The 17,807-nt window shown below is 34.9% G+C and overlaps 2 protein-coding genes across 3 annotated transcripts; one reads left to right on the forward strand and one right to left on the reverse strand.

Moving 5' to 3' along the window:
• Positions 1 to 210: 210 nt before the first annotated feature.
• On the forward strand, positions 211 to 9,151 carry LOC140059497 (dihydrolipoyl dehydrogenase, mitochondrial-like). The gene is made up of 12 exons (XM_072105423.1): positions 211 to 282; positions 655 to 813; positions 919 to 1,054; positions 1,164 to 1,264; positions 1,391 to 1,537; positions 1,996 to 2,097; positions 2,496 to 2,584; positions 2,879 to 3,077; positions 3,217 to 3,287; positions 4,849 to 5,099; positions 7,614 to 7,780; positions 8,187 to 9,151. The coding sequence occupies exons 1-12, from the start codon at positions 241 to 243 to the stop codon at positions 8,253 to 8,255; spliced, it is 1,533 nt and encodes a 510-aa protein (XP_071961524.1). The 5' UTR covers positions 211 to 240; the 3' UTR covers positions 8,256 to 9,151.
• Positions 9,152 to 9,346: 195 nt separating this feature from the next.
• Positions 9,347 to 17,476, reverse strand: LOC140059495 (uncharacterized). Of its 2 annotated transcripts, none has more exons than XM_072105421.1 (13): positions 17,085 to 17,476; positions 16,127 to 16,312; positions 15,681 to 15,776; positions 15,188 to 15,532; positions 14,719 to 14,879; positions 14,488 to 14,561; positions 14,222 to 14,336; positions 13,983 to 14,104; positions 13,493 to 13,688; positions 13,279 to 13,350; positions 12,967 to 13,137; positions 12,732 to 12,801; positions 9,347 to 12,628 (listed from the first exon to the last, which is right to left on the reverse strand). In XM_072105421.1, exons 1-13 carry the CDS (start codon positions 17,227 to 17,229, stop codon positions 11,412 to 11,414), a joined length of 2,970 nt encoding a protein of 989 aa, XP_071961522.1. In that variant the 5' UTR covers positions 17,230 to 17,476; the 3' UTR covers positions 9,347 to 11,411. The 2 variants fall into 2 exon arrangements, with proteins under 2 accessions (XP_071961522.1, XP_071961523.1); XM_072105422.1 differs by having other exon boundaries at positions 17,262 to 17,472.
• Positions 17,477 to 17,807: the final 331 nt, after the last annotated feature.

The following is a 17,807-nucleotide window of genomic DNA, read 5'->3' on the forward strand; positions in this document are numbered from 1 at the left end:
TTAATAACGGTGGTCGAATCCTCGTGTAAACACCGTACTTACGCACAGTAACTCTCTCCATACAGTCTAAAATTGCTTTAAAAATGTTAGACTGTAGAGGGGGTGCTTTCTAAAATTGTAAAATACCCCCTCTATAGTATAAATATTCTTTAGGAAATCTTAAACTGTAGAGGGGGTATTTTCTAAAAAGTGAAAGTACCCCCTCTACAGTCTGGGATTTTTGTAAGAATTTTTCGCAAAATGTCCGGCATTACCATCCATAGATTGTCTGTTTTACGACATGTAAGTAACAAATTATGATACTTTATGCAATAAAAAGTAACTTAATATTTTAAACATTTAGTTAGAAAATATTAAAACATCTATTTCACTCATTTTCTACAAATCCAATGACTATAGTTGTCTAGGCCAGGCTCCCTTTATTTTAGTCCTGCAGCAGCAGGACCAGGCCGGCGACACCGGTGGCGGTCGCAGCCAGTGTTGATGGGTAAAGTTAAAAGGTACTTAGTGTGCATAGGCTAGCCAGTATTACTGTATAGATGCTGTGCTTAGACGTTTTTCATTACATGTAATGAATTTTTAAGATTAAAAAATGTAAAAGCAAAATACATACAAATGTCATTATTATTGATATATTTCTATTGATATCAACAGCTTCACAATATCAGACATGTCGGCAAGTCTAGCATACAGTGTACTGCCACCAGCTATCGACATTACTCAAATGGTGCGGGAGAGACTGACCTTGTGGTTATAGGGTCTGGACCTGGAGGCTATGTTGCCGCAATCAAGGCAGCCCAACTTGGATTAAAGGTATCGCATAAAACATCAATTTAACATTTTTATGGAATTTTCTGTTACCAATTTATTTATTTTATAAGACTGCATGCTTTAATTGTATTTGGTTTTTTTTTATAGACTGTTTGTATTGAAAAAAATGCAACACTTGGAGGGACGTGTTTAAATGTAGGATGTATTCCGTCTAAAGCTCTACTCAACAACTCGCATTATTTCCACATGGCTCAATCAGACTTTAAGAACCGTGGTATAGATGGTAAGTGTACAAATAATTAGCTAATATTCATAGTAAAATTTGCCAATGATTGAATATGGAATTATAATGAAAGGCCTTCCTTTTAAAATTTGATTAATTTTTTTTTCAGTTGGGGAAGTGTCGTTAAATTTACCAAACATGATGGCTCAAAAGGAGGGTGCTGTTAAAGCTCTCACATCTGGAATAGATTATCTCTTCAAACAAAATAAGGTAGAGAATTAATTCTGAAGGTCTACAAAAGAAATTTGACATATTTATTTATTTTCTATCGAAGTTTTTAATATTGAAGCAATAAATGTGTACATTTTTATATAAAAACATGTTTTTTATTGTCAGGTTACTAGAATAGATGGACACGGGAAAATAACAGGCCCAAATGAAGTCGCTGTTCTTCATCCGGATGGGAAAATCAAAGATGTTGTCAAAACAAAGAACATTTTATTAGCAACTGGGTCAGAGGTTACACCACTTCCAGGAATTGATGTAGGTGTATTAAATAATTGTTTATGCAAATATATTTGTGTCATTTAATTTAACCTTTCCACCACCTTTGCTGTGTCAATTTCCATAGGAAAAGTAAATGGTTTCCACTACCACCAAACAATACAGTGTGCTATGTTTAGGAAATTTCCTAAAATAATGTACAATTTTCAAGGGGTGGCAATTGTTGTATTTGATTGGTAATTTTCGTAGTCAATGTAAAGATTCCTTGAATACCTTTGTATTTGAATGGTAAATTGTAAATTGATTGTGCTCAACTGAAAATCATTCGAATAGAAATCATTAAACAACGCAAGCTTTTTCGGTGAGAACAATCTCAACACTCAAAATACAACAAATGTAGCATGAAATATTACTGAAAATGTTGGTGAAGATACTGTTAGCAGAGTTTATGGGTGCGACCGTGTCATGTTTTAAATGATGTTTTTATACTTTTCCAGGTTGATGAAGAGACTGTTGTATCATCAACAGGTGCCCTATCACTGAAAAAAGTTCCAAAAGAAATGGTACTTATAGGAGCAGGTGTAATAGGCTTGGAATTGGTAAGCTAGCAGTATTTTTATAAACGATAATAAATAAAGTTCATTTTTTTGTTCTCTCTTTTGTAAGATTCACCCACCTTTTATTTCATAATTTGGTTACATACTTATTTTGAATAAATAGATTTCTTTGTAATCAATCAGTTCTTGTATTTTTCACTCCTGAGGACGATCAAAGCATATTGATCAAAACGTTGAGAAACTAAACAGTTCTTTTCAGAACTAATATCGTGGTGTACCGCAAACTTTATATCAACAATCAGTTCTTGTTTCTCTTGTCTTGTTTTGGTTTTAATCACTGTGATGTTAAGTGTGTCTGAGATTCTCCCTCAAGTTGACAATGACAGCTGACAAGATTAGCAATAGTTATTTATTAATTTATCATGTTTTATCCATATTAGGGTTCAGTTTGGCAACGTTTAGGAGCTAATGTTGTAGCAGTGGAGTTTCTATCTCATGTAGGTGGCCTAGGAATTGATATGGAAATAGCGTAAGTAGTAATAATTTAGCTGTATTTAAAATTATTACAATTCAAATACAATTATCAGAGCAAGTGCGATCACTCAACTAAACACACTCCTAAACTGCCCTTAAGGAGTGTGGTTTACAACACGCTTAAATTTGGTAAACTTCTACACACCAAAATACAAACGGCACACCTGAATGTGTTGAGGAGTGTAATTTGTAGCACACCTATAATTTTCAAAAGAAAAGGCCTGAATTATCAGTTTTATTTGGTTTAAGTGAGTTTTGTATCATAAATATATTTTTGATTTTTCATTAGTAAAAACTTTCAACGAATTCTAAAGAAACAAGGAATGAAATTCAAAATGGACACCAAGGTAACGGGCGCGGAACGGACGGCAGACGGTATACAAGTCAATGTTGAATCGGTAAAATCAGGGAAAAGCGAACAACTAAACTGTGATACGTTATTAGTATGTGTAGGAAGACGGCCATTTACAGATAATCTTGGCTTAGAGGTAAGTGTGCCACATTTGTGTTATTATATTTGGGTTATTATGATTTATATGAGAGTCTTGACTAATATTTGATTTATTTACATTTACTGATTTTAATACCGGTATCGTTGTAAGGTTATAAACCTTTCTTTTCCTGTAGGATGTTGGAATATCTAAGGACAATAGAGGAAGGATACCAGTTAATAGCAGGTTTGCAACATCTGTTCCCAGGTGAGATAATGGTTTTATAATCTTGTCACAAACTCCCTTTACGTATGTTTCCGAGCGGTTGAAAATACTTTAGGAACTCCTATACACACAAAATCCACAAAGTTGTAAAATAACTCCAAAACAAAGCTTTAATTTCAATCAACTTTCAACAATCTAATAAGCACTTTAAACAATAGACTTGCCCCAAGTCTGTATTATCTTTTTTTTTTATTTATTTGTTTTTATTTCGACCGCGATTTTTGTCTGAAAATACAGACTTGTGAAACACGTATAGAAATCGATTTGCAGACCGCAAACATCCGATAAGAATGACGTAGGTTATCATACCGTATTTGGCTATATGGGGCGGGCGGTATCTAAATATGGATTTCGAATCAACCAATGATCATTTTGTTTCAAAATGAAAAAGATCGAGTAAGTGACGGTGCCGGACAGTGCTGAATGTACGATCGAGACTGTTGAAATATAAAATCGTAATGCCAAGTTGTTTTGTTTATTAATTGTTTAGTCCTTGGCCTAGGCCTCTTTTGTAGGTCCTACTCAACTCGCACATATGACCTGCCAAATAAAACGCCAATAAAGTAGGCCTAGGCCTACATACCACCGGCACACAACAGGGCTACACCACCACACAGAACAGGACAGGGTCTGGGTGGGAAATAAATCAAAATTATCTCCGCGTAATAAATGATCCATTCAATGTTTGATTTGCGGAGAAGCTAGCCTATCATATCAAGACAAGTTTTCATGTTCTTGGGAAAAATCCTATCAAATGTTTACCAGACTACTAGGCATATAAAATAATTTCTAGCCTTCAGAAACTTTCATAAATGTACCCAAGTACACATTGTCTAAACTTAACATAGCGCATGCGCATCATCTTAGTTGTTGAGTCTTGAAATTCTGAAATATGAATATTAAAACAGTGTACGAGTGAGTAGCCAATCGCATGCAGCTGAAACTAGTCAACCGGATAATCGTATGCACCAAGAATTCTTGGTGTCAAACCACGTGACTTGTGCGTGTTTCCCCAGACGGAGTATCCAAAATCAAGTAGTATACGTATGAAACGCCATATGTGCCAAAATATTTATCTTTTTACTAATATTAAGACAAAACTCCGTCTGGAACCCAGACTATTTAAACAACAGCTTCACAATAACTTTTACAATCAAATATCCAACCTCTATTATCCAACAACCAACAACAAAATAAATGCTTCAAACAAAAATCCTTCTCTCTTCTTACAATTGTCATTCTTCCCCTTATATACAATATGTTCATAACCTTCTAGATCATTCCTTATACTTCTTACTCTATTGGATTACAGTTTCTATTAATAGCATACTTCTGGAATGTTCCTGATTGTTCTTATAATAATTATACATGGTTTCTTAAATCTAAACATACTCTTATTCTAGAATATTCATGTAGAAACTGTTCTATGTTAATGAACATGTTAGGAATGGTAACTTATTACAAGTCTAAGCACTTTAAATATTCATGTTTAAAGATGTATTGTCCCCATGATACATTTTTTTTTGGTTTAATTTATTTACAGCATATTTGCCATTGGTGACTGCATTGATGGTCCAATGTTAGCTCACAAGGCCGAAGATGAAGGCATTATTTGTGTAGAAGGCATTGCTGGGGGCGCTGTTCATATCGACTACAACTGCGTACCTTCTGTTATTTACACGCACCCTGAAGTAGCATGGGTTGGTAAAAATGAGGAGCAATTGAAGGAAGAGGGTGTTAAATACAAAATTGGCAAGTTTCCATTCTCAGCTAATAGCAGGGCAAAGACAAATGGTATGTAATTGTACAGTAAAGTTGTACTAAGTAACTAAAGTTTACTAGTGTAGGTTTCCTGGTTACTATTAAACTAACCAAGTTAAGTTGTACTAAGTAACTAAAGTTTACTAGTGTGGGTTTCCTGGTTACTATTAAACTAACCAAGTAAAGTTGTACTAAGTAACTAAAGTTTACTAGTGTAGGTTTCCTGGTTACTATTAAACTAACCAAGTTAAGTTGTACTAAGTAACTAAAGTTTACTAGTGTAGGTTTCCTGGTTACTATTAAACTAACCAAGTCAGAGGTCCCAACTTCGGAAAGTCCATTCGCAGGAGATTTTGTCGTGAACCACATTCAATTCGTCGGGGCGTTGAAAGTCAACGCGCGGGGAATCGAAAATCAACAAGCGTCGTTTACGTCTCTTAATTAACTAAATATGTTACATATATAATAATAAATATACAATATTTACACATAAGTTGGCTTAATTTTTACATAGGTTTATCCATCAGTATTTTTACATTCTTATTTTTTTATGGACACATCCTCAGTACAAAGAATTAAAAAAATATATACTGTATTTTAACTAAAATTCAGTATATAAAATAATTTAATAACTTAATTACATAATGTACAATATTTACGCATGATAGTATTGTCCAATAGAATTTACTCATTTTTTTAAGACACAAGCCTAGGCTTAGCCTATGGCTTCTACTTCTAGGCCCTACTAGTACTAGTAGCTAGCTACCATTTTTAAACCCAAAAACAATCGAAATAACTATTTATTCCGTCTTATTCTACATTACGCGAGTTAACATATTATTTCAGATGAAAAACATTGAGTTTTATATTATTTTATCCATACGTAATTACACGTTAAAATGTACGCCGATTTCTTATCGCTGGGAAATTCCCCACCAGCGACATCGATCGATCGAAGAGTAGGCCTAGGCTAGAGAGGCCTAGCGTGCATGCCGGAACGGGTGGATTATTGCTATATAAATAACAAGTTTTAACAAAAGAGCTTACGACAATCTTTTCTTAGGTAAATTTTTATTAAACGTAGGCCTACTTGCTTGGCGAATCCATGCCTTTACATTTAACATGTTCGTATTATCGGATCGTACAGTAAAACCAAATAAAACACCGCCTCAACAACCTAGCTCGTGCGATGCGATCTGGGGTGGATTGCTATAAAACAGTCTTAACTGATGGTCTTAACTCCCCGATTAAAGCCGGCTTTATCTGATAGACGGTCTTATTAAAGCCACTCCTGATAGACCATTGCTATAAACCAGTCTTAGATAAGACCGCGTAAAGTAACAAATTGAGGGCGTACTTTGCGCGTAGAATACCAAATAAGGTAATGTTCGTCACGCTTGTTCAATTCACAATCATAACAGTACGTACATTTCTACGCAAGAAAATCTATTCTAGGGCTATATAAGAATAAAATCACCGTTATTATTTGATTTAACACTTAAAACTCGTTCTATTGGTTGTCTTTGACGATAAATAATACGTAAAAGCAATAAAAAGAGAGGTTTAAGACTGTTTTAAGACTCCTTCGAGTAGGCTTTAATTTTAGAGACCGTTTACAGGTTAGACCGCGGTATAGCAATGGTCTATAATATAAGACTACTTGCTACGTCACGAATTATAGCCGGCTAAGCGCTAAGACCGGTTATAGACCGCTTATAGCAATCCGCCCCTGTTGTTCTTTGCAGTGGATCAACATTGGTAGAGTCCATTAATTATGAGGGTGTTTAAAAATGTAATAACTATTAAAAACGTGTCTGAATCACTGTGTAATCAAAGCGTTTATTTAGTTAAAACTTGGATCCTCCCAAAATTGATAATCACGTATTCCGGTTACCACGTGATTAATTCACGGCTGGTTGCACGCTTCTTTTTTTTACATGTCGTCCCGCGTGTAGTACCGTGCATGTTTATATTTATCGCGGCGTTATATTATTGTTACGGTTTAACAAAGGCAATGCATACAAATAAAATACAATGATAGACCACGGAGACTGCATGAATAGACATTGTTTCAACATCCTGCCTCACTTTTGTCTGGTTATTGACTATTGTTGACCTGGGCTGAGCCTGGGTGTAACCGTAAATCAATTTGGTCAAAAATATGGGGGAAATTTGAAAATGCGGTAAAAAAATCAAAATGCGGTAGAAAACGTCGAGATAGCGGTAGCGCGGTAGATGGGTACTAAAAGCGGTAGACTACCGCGAGTAGCGGTAGACTTGGGACCCCTGCCAAGTTAAGTTGTACTAAGTAACTAAAGTTTACTAGTGTAGGTTTCCTGGTTACTATTAAACTAACCAAGTTAAGTTGTACTAAGTGACTAAAGTTTACTAGTGTGGGTTTCCTGGTTACTATTAAACTAACCAAGTTAAGTTGTACTAAGTAACTAAAGTTTACTAGTGTGGGTTTCCTGGTTACTATTAAACTAACAAAGTTAATAATAGAGTAAAGTTCCCTATACTAAATTGTAACAATTTTATTATATATAGCTGATACTGACGGACTAGTGAAGATAATCAGCGATGCTGAGACTGACCGTATCTTGGGGGCGCATATCATAGGGCCGGGAGCCGGGGAATTAATCAACGAAGCTGCGTTAGCAATGGAATATGGAGCGTCAAGTGAAGATGTTGCAAGAGTCTGCCACGCCCATCCTGTAAGTTTACTTTTTTTATTTGTTTTCACTTGCATATTCTGCACCTACTAAATAATGTTAATATGTATCATACATTGTGTATACAGTCAACTCTCCCAATACTGGACTCTCTGAAAACCATAAACTCTCAATATTAGATGATTCTTTAGTTTCAAAAGATCCCAAATCTCTTTTTACCATTTAAAACACTTTCCGAATACCAGACATACTTGGCCAGCCCAAAAGTGAAAATTGAAAGAGTTGACAGTTATTTGTTTATTAATAATCTTATTTTATATTTATATTCACCTGGCCTTATTTCAGTTTTGTTTTTACACCACCTTTCACACCGTATTATTAATACACTTCTACACAACTCTATCTGTTTTTTTATTCTTATACCATAAATCTTCTAATTTGTTTTTAGACATGTTCTGAGGCGTTCAGGGAGGCTAACTTAGCAGCGTATTGTGGTAAAGCCATCAATAATGTATAAATTATAGCATGTTGTTAGTTGGTAACTATAGTAACAAATTACAAGATTTAGATAACTGTATCAAATTATATTATCTTCACAAAACAAGTTTTATGTTCACCATTGTTGAATTGTATCTCTGCCACCCTTACACATATATATTTTATACAACTTGAATTTTATTTTAACTTCAATTAATAATTAATCACTTATTTATATCGATATTATTTGTATTCATAACATGATGCAACACCAATGATTAAGTAAGAATTAGTAAGAATGCCATAGTGTCAATCAAACCTTTAAGCGTGTCTACACACAGTAGGGTTCTTATTGAGCTTTGAGACGATGGTCAGTCTATGATCTGGATAAAGAACATGCTAGTCTGAAATGCACCTAAAAATCTACACCACTTTCTGTAGAAATTTCCCCTCCCCAGGTGTTTAATCATTGAATCTGCAGTGTCCTCTTTTTGATCAACAAGTCCGTGTCCCAGGTTTGGTTGCTTCATAGGGTTGTAATATGGTTATTAAAATTATGAAAAGTTTTGTACAATAAACACTGTTTTAACCCTTTTCAACTCTTTCACCAACAATAATAAATTATTATATGGTATGATTTATACCATATATGGAAAGATTTATACCATATAAGGTAAGATTTATACCATATAAGGTACGATTTATACCATATAAGGTACGATTTATACCATATAAGGTAAGATTTATACCATATAAGGTAAGATTTATACTATATAAGGTAAGATTTAAACCATATAAGGTACGATTTATACCATATAAGGTAAGATTTATACCATATAAGGTACGATTTATACCATATAAGGTAAGATTTATACCATATAAGGTACGATTTGTACCATATAAGGTAAGATTTGTACCATATAAGGTAAGATTTGTACCATATAAGGTAAGATTTGTACCATATAAGGTAAGATTTATACCATATAAGGTAAGATTTATACCATATTAGGTAAGATTTATACCATATAAGGTAAGATTTGTACCATATAAGGTAAGATTTATACCATATTACTAATATATAATGCTGTGTTAAGTTGTAGCAATGTTCTGCAGATGAAATAAATTATTAATTTCAAAGTCTAAATGTTGTTTTGTTCAAATTTATTGTTTTAGCTGTTTTCATTATTTTAAACTATCTAAATTTTATTCAGCATTGCAATTTCAAATGTTTTGGCATATTCATTTAAAACTGCATTTTTGTGGCATTGGAAAACCATTAAATGTCAGTGTTTTATAAACTACATTTACCTGTTATCCAAGGTACATTTTTAGCACCATAAATTAACAGTTACGAACTTGTGATCAACCTCACAATGCAGTAATCTTTTAAACGTAGGACACAAATAAACACAATTGAGATAGACACCCAGATTTGTACCATATAAGGTAAGATTTGTACCATATAAGGTGAGATTTATACCATATAAGGTACCCCACAATGCAGTAAACTTTTAAACGTAGGACACAAATAAACACAATTGAGATATAGTTATTTAAATTGTAAACCAATAAAATGGTGTTGTGTGCTACGATGCCAATTGGGCTCCTTGCCAGCAAACTGACATGAGTCTACCTGACAGCTTGACGGAACTGTCTTTACACGCAAGTGATTTTACTGCTTTACAATTTAATGAACTATGTCTCAATACTAATCAAAACCAGAGAAACATGTTTTCCCTATTAAACACAATTTTTAGATTTCTGAATATTTCTCAAGAGAAGCATTTTTTTTATAAATAAAAAAAAAACCACCAAAAATGTAATGGTTGATTAGCTATAACTTACCACAATTTGTCAATTAATATTATTCAATTATTTGTACAAAGTTGTAGGCCCTAACCAAACATTTATTCAATTGTTAGTTAATAATAATTATTGCTTGCATTAAACCTTAAAGCTACTACATATACAGTAGTATACTATTTTCATAATTTATTAACCATTTATCCATATACTACAATTTAGTATTTTCAATCAAACTGAATAATTAGGATATTTCTAATGTTTAACATACATTCTTAAACCTCTCTGGAAAACAAGGCATTTTGGGCCTGCCCAAAGGTTTACTATAAATATAATTTAACGAAAAATCAATGAACCTTGAATCGCCCAGCGATACAATGAAATGAAAATGTGATAAAAATATGAACCTTCTGCTTGTTATTCTGAGAGCTTGTGTGCTTGTTGAGGTTGATTGAACAGCATTTTTCACCTTAGATGAAGTATGCTGGATGATCATTGGAGTTCCAAATTGTCCGCAATTATTACAAAGATCCAATCACTACATTTCATCATAACTTATAATATTAGTTAATTTTTAGCCAAGGTAAAGGCCTCTCCGTATTTCTCTATGTTGTGCTGCGTTCATCCAGGATAGCAAATTGCTCTGGCGACTTTGTAATGCTACCATTTTGTGTCTTTTCTTGTCTCCATTCAGTGACATCTTTTGTCATGCTAACATTTTGTGTCGTTGCTTGTCTCCATTATGATTCAGTGACATCTTTTGTCATGCTACCATTTTGTGTCGTTGCTTGTCTCCATTCAGCGACATCTTTTGTCATGCTACCATTTTGTGTCGTTGCTTTTTTTTCAAAATATTAGTAACTATAACTACTTTAAAAATAAACAACTGAAAATTTTCTTTTGATACAATAATAATTTTTAATTTAGAAATTTAATAAAGAAATATTTATCGTAGAGTGGTAAGCCTGCATTAAACTATTTAGCTTTTACTACAGTATGAACAGATGTTCATAACATTTACAAGTTGATATTAAGCAATTGATTACCACTACTATGTAGAAATACATGGCATTTGTTTGGACTGCTACAAAACAAATTGTATTATGTTATAGCAGATATACAGTATAAGCTGATTACTCTGTATAAACTATAGTCCAAGAACAGGTTCACTTGTGATTGAACCTCCTGAGGCTTCCTTGAACCTCCCAAGTTGATTTACAAAGCTGCCTCTTGACTTTGAGATGGAAGTCTTTTCCAGTTGTCAGCGAACAAAATCAGATTTTACACGCTCATTAATTTTACAATTATGAGAACAGTAAAATGGTTCGGTAAGTAAGTAAATTGATATTTAATTATAATATATTAATAATAATTATAAAACATCATTGTCAATTTACGCATTACTTGGTTGTGGAATCTTTGTTTCAATAGGTAACGACAGCGGTTGCGGCACATCACCTAGTGACTTTTCACAAGAAACATCGCTTGAAACTGGCATAGAACATGGTTGGCGGACATCACTTTCAGAAGAACCAATTGTGCAAGATAAATGGGCCATTGATGCTGATTGCAAACTTTGCTGGTTATCAGATGTAGAGATTCCTGTAATATTGGCCGACTGCTCCGGAGCGGTATTCAACCTCTCTTTAGAAAGTGGTTGTTGAAGCTCAGAAGTGATGTCAGATTTCTCTGGTGCAGAATGAAACCTTTCATTTTCTTTCGGAACATTTTGTTCAGTTACTGCTGCTTTTTGATAAACTGACATCTCGCCATTCTTTAATTCCTGTGGCTGTTGAAAATTGTGACTCTGTGATGGTGGCACCATCATATGGTGTTGAAGGAACTGTGGGCCAGCAGGTGATTGCATACCAGGTGTAAGAGAAGGATCTGGAATGAAACTATCATCGGTATCTGTGTATTTAGGTACAAAAGGATTTATAGAGGGAATGGATCCTGGAGTTTTGAGATCATTCTGCTGTTGGTTCAAATCAGAAGATGTATCGGATTGTGATTGATGTTGAGGAATATACTGTACTCTAACATTTTGCATGTCATATGCATTCGGAAACTGCGGATGTCCAAAATTATCCATTCCTGACTGCAGCATTCCTGGAGAGCCGTACGCAGGATACGAGATTCTTTGCGGATATGCGAGAGAATAATTCTGATTGAAGCTGCTGCCAGTTGTCGGCATTGAGGAGTCATAGACGTGACTTGTTGGTACGGATGATGGTGTTTGGACAGAGGAACCAGGAGTTGCTTCTGTTGAATATCCACAAGAGTACAACCGTGATGATGAGAGGCTGTTGTCGCTTGATTGACAAGGTCCCTCTTTGTGCCATGAACTGATTTTCTCTGTGTTAACTCCATACCCAGAATTGGTAAGTGCTCCTGTATTACCGTTAGGCATCGCAATGTGAAGACCTTCTAGTTTGTGTTTTAACTTCTGTGTTTCGGACATGTTACCATTCATTTTTGTCTTCATCTCATCATCTGGATGTTCATATGTGTTGCTAGTGGCAATTTTCTTTTCGGTTCCAGCAGGTTTTATGGTAACACCACTATTCATTGGAGATTGCATCATAGGGTCACCAATTGACCCATAACCTCCTATGGTATAAGTAAAGACATAAAGACATTATACAATCTGATTTGGATGTTTTTACATTAATATACATAGCCTGGCTTTATGAGACTGAAATAATGTATATACCTTCTCTCATAGATTTCATAGCCATTCGACTTCTGCATTTGTTGTTCAAGATGTTAAGTTTTTCTACCACCTACAGTAAGTGAAAAAAAGAGAACGACGCTTTTATATTATAAAGCCAAATTGTTAACACTAGATCATGTTTCATATGCTGTAGTTTGTTGGCGCTTGTATAATATATGTGGACTAGTGGTAGCCCTGATTAAGGTAATATTAACTTTAATTTCTCAATTCTTACGCTTTCCATTTCTGGGCGGTTCCTAAATTTGTGTTCTGTACATTCAGACGAGATATCAAGGAGCTCGCCAGCCAGATCCCATGGCCAAGAAGGACACTTTTCATCTTTCAGCATGTCTGTCGTTACTTGTTGTTGATCGTTGCTCTCCTTTATATGTGCAACAAGTTCATTCTGTATACAAAATAGATTTCTAATTGAATTGTATTTTTAACTTTCAGCTACAGACAGGGGATTTCAAAGACTGTGGGATAAACAGATACAATAAGGTAAGAACAAAACCAGTTCATACAATTTAAAGAAATAAAGTCATACCAAATACTGGTGCTGTCGTGGTTCTCTTTTTTCATCAAATGCCCTCTGTCCTGTCAAAACTTCCATAAGAACCTATTAATTTAGAAAATATATTTAATTAATTTAAAAATTGGGGTAGTTGTGGTAACTACCACAACACATATTAGTATGTGCACATGTCTGTTACAGCCTATTGAGTTAGACTTTGCAGTGCCAAAATATAAGTAAACCTTACCACGCCAAAACTGTACACATCCACTTTAGTTGATAATTTAAAGTTGCGTCGATATTCTTCGGGTAGATACGGTAAAGTACCATGAGCTTCTGTGGTCTTCATTATCGTGTAAAGTTTACCACCGGTTGGACCGTGTCGAGCAAGACCGAAGTCGCCAATCTTTGGTATGAAGTCTTTACCAAGTAAAATATTTGCACTAATGAAGAAATGCAAAATTGTTTAAGTTTCTCATTCTAGTTGTCCCATGACCTAGAGGATGCTAGTGGCATAGCAGATGAGATACAGTAGTTGTACTCATCATGTATGATACACAGGCATAAGCCATATCTCCCAGTGGTGCCTATCTCCTCTCCGGGCTGGCGAGGTTTTTTATTTTCTGGATGGCCATCTTTGGTCTCCTGAACCGACGCCCTTTCAGTTTTTTTTATGTCTATGTTCATTTAACAAAGTTGATTTTTGTCATTCATTATAATATTTTTATGTCAAATACCTTTTGATGTCACCATGTATGAGTGGTTTATCAGGCTGTGCACGGTGGAGGAAGTTCAATCCTATAGCAGCACCAAGAACAATCATATGCCTTGTTGGCCAATCAAGGGGTCTGCGTCTGTCCTTTAAAGACAAATTTGTTTATATGTTGTTATTGAAGGAAGACTGGAACAAACATCACCGTCTTTAAGACGTTAAGATGACAGTTATGGATTATTCCAATATTATTAGATGACTTACTCGACATAAAAGGTTGTCCTCCAGGGACCCGTTTTCGCAGTACTCGTAGAGAAGACATGGTAATGGTCCATCGTAGGAGTAGCCAAGTAAAGTTACAATATTTTGGTGTCGGTATCTATGAGAGAAGGTGAGAAGCAGTATACAAAATAAATTTACATAATAGACAATTTTGACACACACATACATAGATATTTAAAAGGTTTATAGAAATAAATAAAAATTGGCTAGAAAGTTGATTACAAACAAAACAAATGTGATAAGCCAACCTGACCAGTGCTGGAATTTCTTTCATGTAATCTGAACATGCAAATTTCTCGGTATCATGTCCCATTTCAGATTTCTAAAAGCAAACAATTCAGAGAACAAAATGTATTCACGTTATTGAGTATTGACTTCAATTCTTCACATGGAAACATGAGATATTTATCATATCTATAATTTAATAATAATATTTACTTTATCAAAATGTAAGGAAAGAACAAAAGGTCTCGACGTACCTGCTTCAGCCGCTTAACAGCAAAAGACGAGAAATCAATTTTAGCAAAATACACCGTACCGAAAGCGCCCTCACCACGTTTATACTCATCACTGAAGTTATTAGTTGCGCTGACAATTTTTTCGTGTGGGTAACTATTTAGAAAGTTGAACGCACTCAATGCTGTAAAGAAATTTTTTGTGAAAGTCATTTGTATTTAAGATTATAATAACTTTACCATTACATATTTAAGTTTGTTATTTGCATATTTAATTTTGCTATTTGTATATTTAAGTTTGTTTTTTGCATATTTAAGTTTGTTTTTTGCATATTTAAGTTTGTTTTTTGCATATTTAAGTTTGTTCACGCATAATTTAAGTTTGTTCACGCATAATTTAAGTTTGTTCATGCATAATTTAAGTTTGTTCATGCATAATTTAAGTTTGTTCATGCATAATTTAAGTTTGTTTACATTGACTGCTTCAACTTACTCATTGTCTTCATTGTTGAAGACTTCGTGCTTTGATTGTCTGATGTTGTCATATGACGATAACGATGGTCTATATCCGGTGACATCAACTGTTTGTTGCAATGCGTGTCCATGTTCGGATTCAAAAAAGGGGCATCAGCCGGCTTCATGTAATACTGACCATTTGGAGCGGCACTCGCTCCAGTTTGCGCGTACTGACCATTCTGCCATATGTTCTCTACTGGTGCTCGGTCAATTGGTCTATGGGGGTTGGTGTAATAGTAATTTGGCTGTTCATGATGATACATTTTTTCGGAGCTCATATGATGGGGTAACGGAGGACCCGGAAGATGTGACGGGTGCATATCTGAAAGAATTCAAGTATAACATTTATTTTGGGTCCAATACTGATGTTGTTGAGTTTTGTATAATCAAACAACTGTATTGTTAGGCTGTGGTTATAAGTACACATAAAAAGGGCTTGAGAACACAACATTTACTGTAAATAACTGTACCTGGAAATTGTCTGTTTTGTCTTGGTGGTGGTGGTTGACCAGTTTCTGCTATTTTTCCACTACACATGTCTATTTTATAGTGCTCACTTTCATCAACTATAGTAAAAATAAAATATATGTAACCAGATTAAGGTGATTCAGATTTGGTATATGGATAGGCATAGGGAGGGTGATATTCCTGACTTAAGTCCAAACTTGTGATGATTGGGGCAAACTCAAAAGCATCTCAAAAGAGTGGCCAAGCGGTTAAGACAAAGAAACCTTAATATACGTAGCCATAACATCGGCAAGGGTTCGAGACTCACTTATTTCATGGTTCCAGTGGTAGTACATACACAACCACTTTCACTAACTGGGAGACCAGTATAAATGAATAATAAATAAAAAGGAAAAAAAAACACATTCGCAAAAACAATCAAAAGGGTGAATAAAATCAAACTTTATACCAAAATCTTTTATAATGTCCATTGCTCGTCCATTTTTCATGTTGTAAAGTGCATTGTAAAGTTCAAGAACACTGTGATTCATATAGTCCCACGTACGTAGCATCTTTCCAGTAGGACTTGCTCCTGGCCGGAACATCTCCAGTGCCAACATCTCAATTTCATCATTGTGAAAACCAAGATCAGCAGCTGTAAGAAAAATATTAAATGTAAATATAAATGCAGCCAGGCCGCCTCTAGCTAGATGGAAAGACCAAATCCCAAAGGATGGCAGATTATCTCCAGTGAGCGGACAAAGGGACAACCAGTTCCAATCCGACCTGCCCGGCCTCCAGCTAGATGGAAAGACCAAATCCCATAGGATTCAAGGTTGGACATCCGGCAAGCAGGAACTGTGCCATAGGAAGAACAGAATGGCAGATTATCTCCAGTGAGCGGCCAAGGGGACAACCAGTCCCAACCTGCCCGGCCTCCAGCTAGATGGGAAGACAAAATCCCAATTTAAGGATACAAGAAGCTTGGACATCCGGCAAGCAGAAGACTATGTCATGGGAAGAAGTGAATGACGGATAATCTCCAGTGAGCGGCCAAGTGGACAACCAGTCCCGAGAATTTAATGATGATGATGAATGTCCTCCATCAGCCTCCTTGTCCTTCTTTCCTTAAACTCACTTTTGTTTTGTTTCAATAAAAGTTAATTAACACTAAACATAAAAACAAAATCACATTGTAATCTATAAATAATAATAAATTATTATTAATGTAGGCCAATATTAATGTTATTCTTCGTATTAATCTTGACCGGATAGTAAATTGTGACGATTTTAGTATGGGGATTTCCCTTTCAAATGTAGATCAAAATTATTATGATTGACTCAACGGTACCATAATCGTGTTTTTAGAAACTGAAGAGATTAGCCTAAACCTTTTCAGAAGATCCTCAAACAAGTGCCTTGCTTACCAAGTCTTCTCCAATTCATTTCAGTCGACTCCGCCACATCCAGAAGCCTACATAACCTTTGAAATGCCGAGGCTGGGATGTCACGGACATATCGTATCTTCGCACGTTGTGCTGGAAAACAATGGATATTTCCTAATGCAGCCATGATTATGTGCCTTTAGTTTGATGTCGAACTACCTGAAAACCGACAGCGAAATCATAGATCATATAATATAATATGCATTACAACAACAAACAATCAATCTATCTCATCATCGCGATCGAAATGGCAAACGCAAACAAGGAAGTAACATCGGTTGTGACGTCATAGAAAAGAACAAGGGGATTTCCCTATTTTGTCCCTCTCTATGAACTGAGAAATAAAATACTGTACTTGATTGAATGTGTATCACAATTAAAAACGAATTATTTGATTATATTATAGTTGCGTTCTTTCCATTTCTATCGTTTTTTAATTGTCAAAATGTATGAAATAACACAATTAATGTATGATGATGTCATGATCAATAGATGTCACGACAAATCGTGAATTCTTTTAAAAACAAAAATAGAACAGTATTTATTATATGACGTATTTAATAAGTCATCAATGCGTAATTGTATGCGGATGTGGAGAAAAAGATAGCGAGTTGCAGGGGTGGCATAATGTTGGATTATTAATAGGCCCATGGAAGTCTAGCTTGTAAACGTTAAATGTGTCTCTTTTTTTAAAGACCCAAAACA

This window comes from Antedon mediterranea, chromosome 9 (genome assembly GCF_964355755.1).
Source record: "Antedon mediterranea chromosome 9, ecAntMedi1.1, whole genome shotgun sequence".
Taxonomy (NCBI): domain Eukaryota; kingdom Metazoa; phylum Echinodermata; class Crinoidea; order Comatulida; family Antedonidae; genus Antedon; species Antedon mediterranea.

What these genes read in the sequence shown, in the direction of transcription:
- LOC140059497 (XM_072105423.1), top strand. Translation starts at nt 241, where the DNA reads ATGTCCGGCATTACCATCCATAGATTGTCTGTTTTACGACAT. An exon ending in GTGTAATAGGCTTGGAATTG is followed by an intron (nt 2,098 to 2,495) that starts GTAAGCTAGCAG and finishes TATCCATATTAG; the next exon opens with GGTTCAGTTTGGCAACGTTT. An exon ending in GAGTCTGCCACGCCCATCCT is followed by an intron (nt 7,781 to 8,186) that starts GTAAGTTTACTT and finishes ATTTGTTTTTAG; the next exon opens with ACATGTTCTGAGGCGTTCAG.
- LOC140059495 (XM_072105421.1), bottom strand. Translation starts at nt 17,229, where the DNA reads ATGGCTGCATTAGGAAATATCCATTGTTTTCCAGCACAACGTGCGAAG. An exon ending in AGGACAACCTTTTATGTCGA is followed by an intron (nt 14,105 to 14,221) that starts GTAAGTCATCTA and finishes TTGTCTTTAAAG; the next exon opens with GACAGACGCAGACCCCTTGA. An exon ending in ACCGCCCAGAAATGGAAAGC is followed by an intron (nt 12,802 to 12,966) that starts GTAAGAATTGAG and finishes CACTTACTGTAG; the next exon opens with GTGGTAGAAAAACTTAACAT.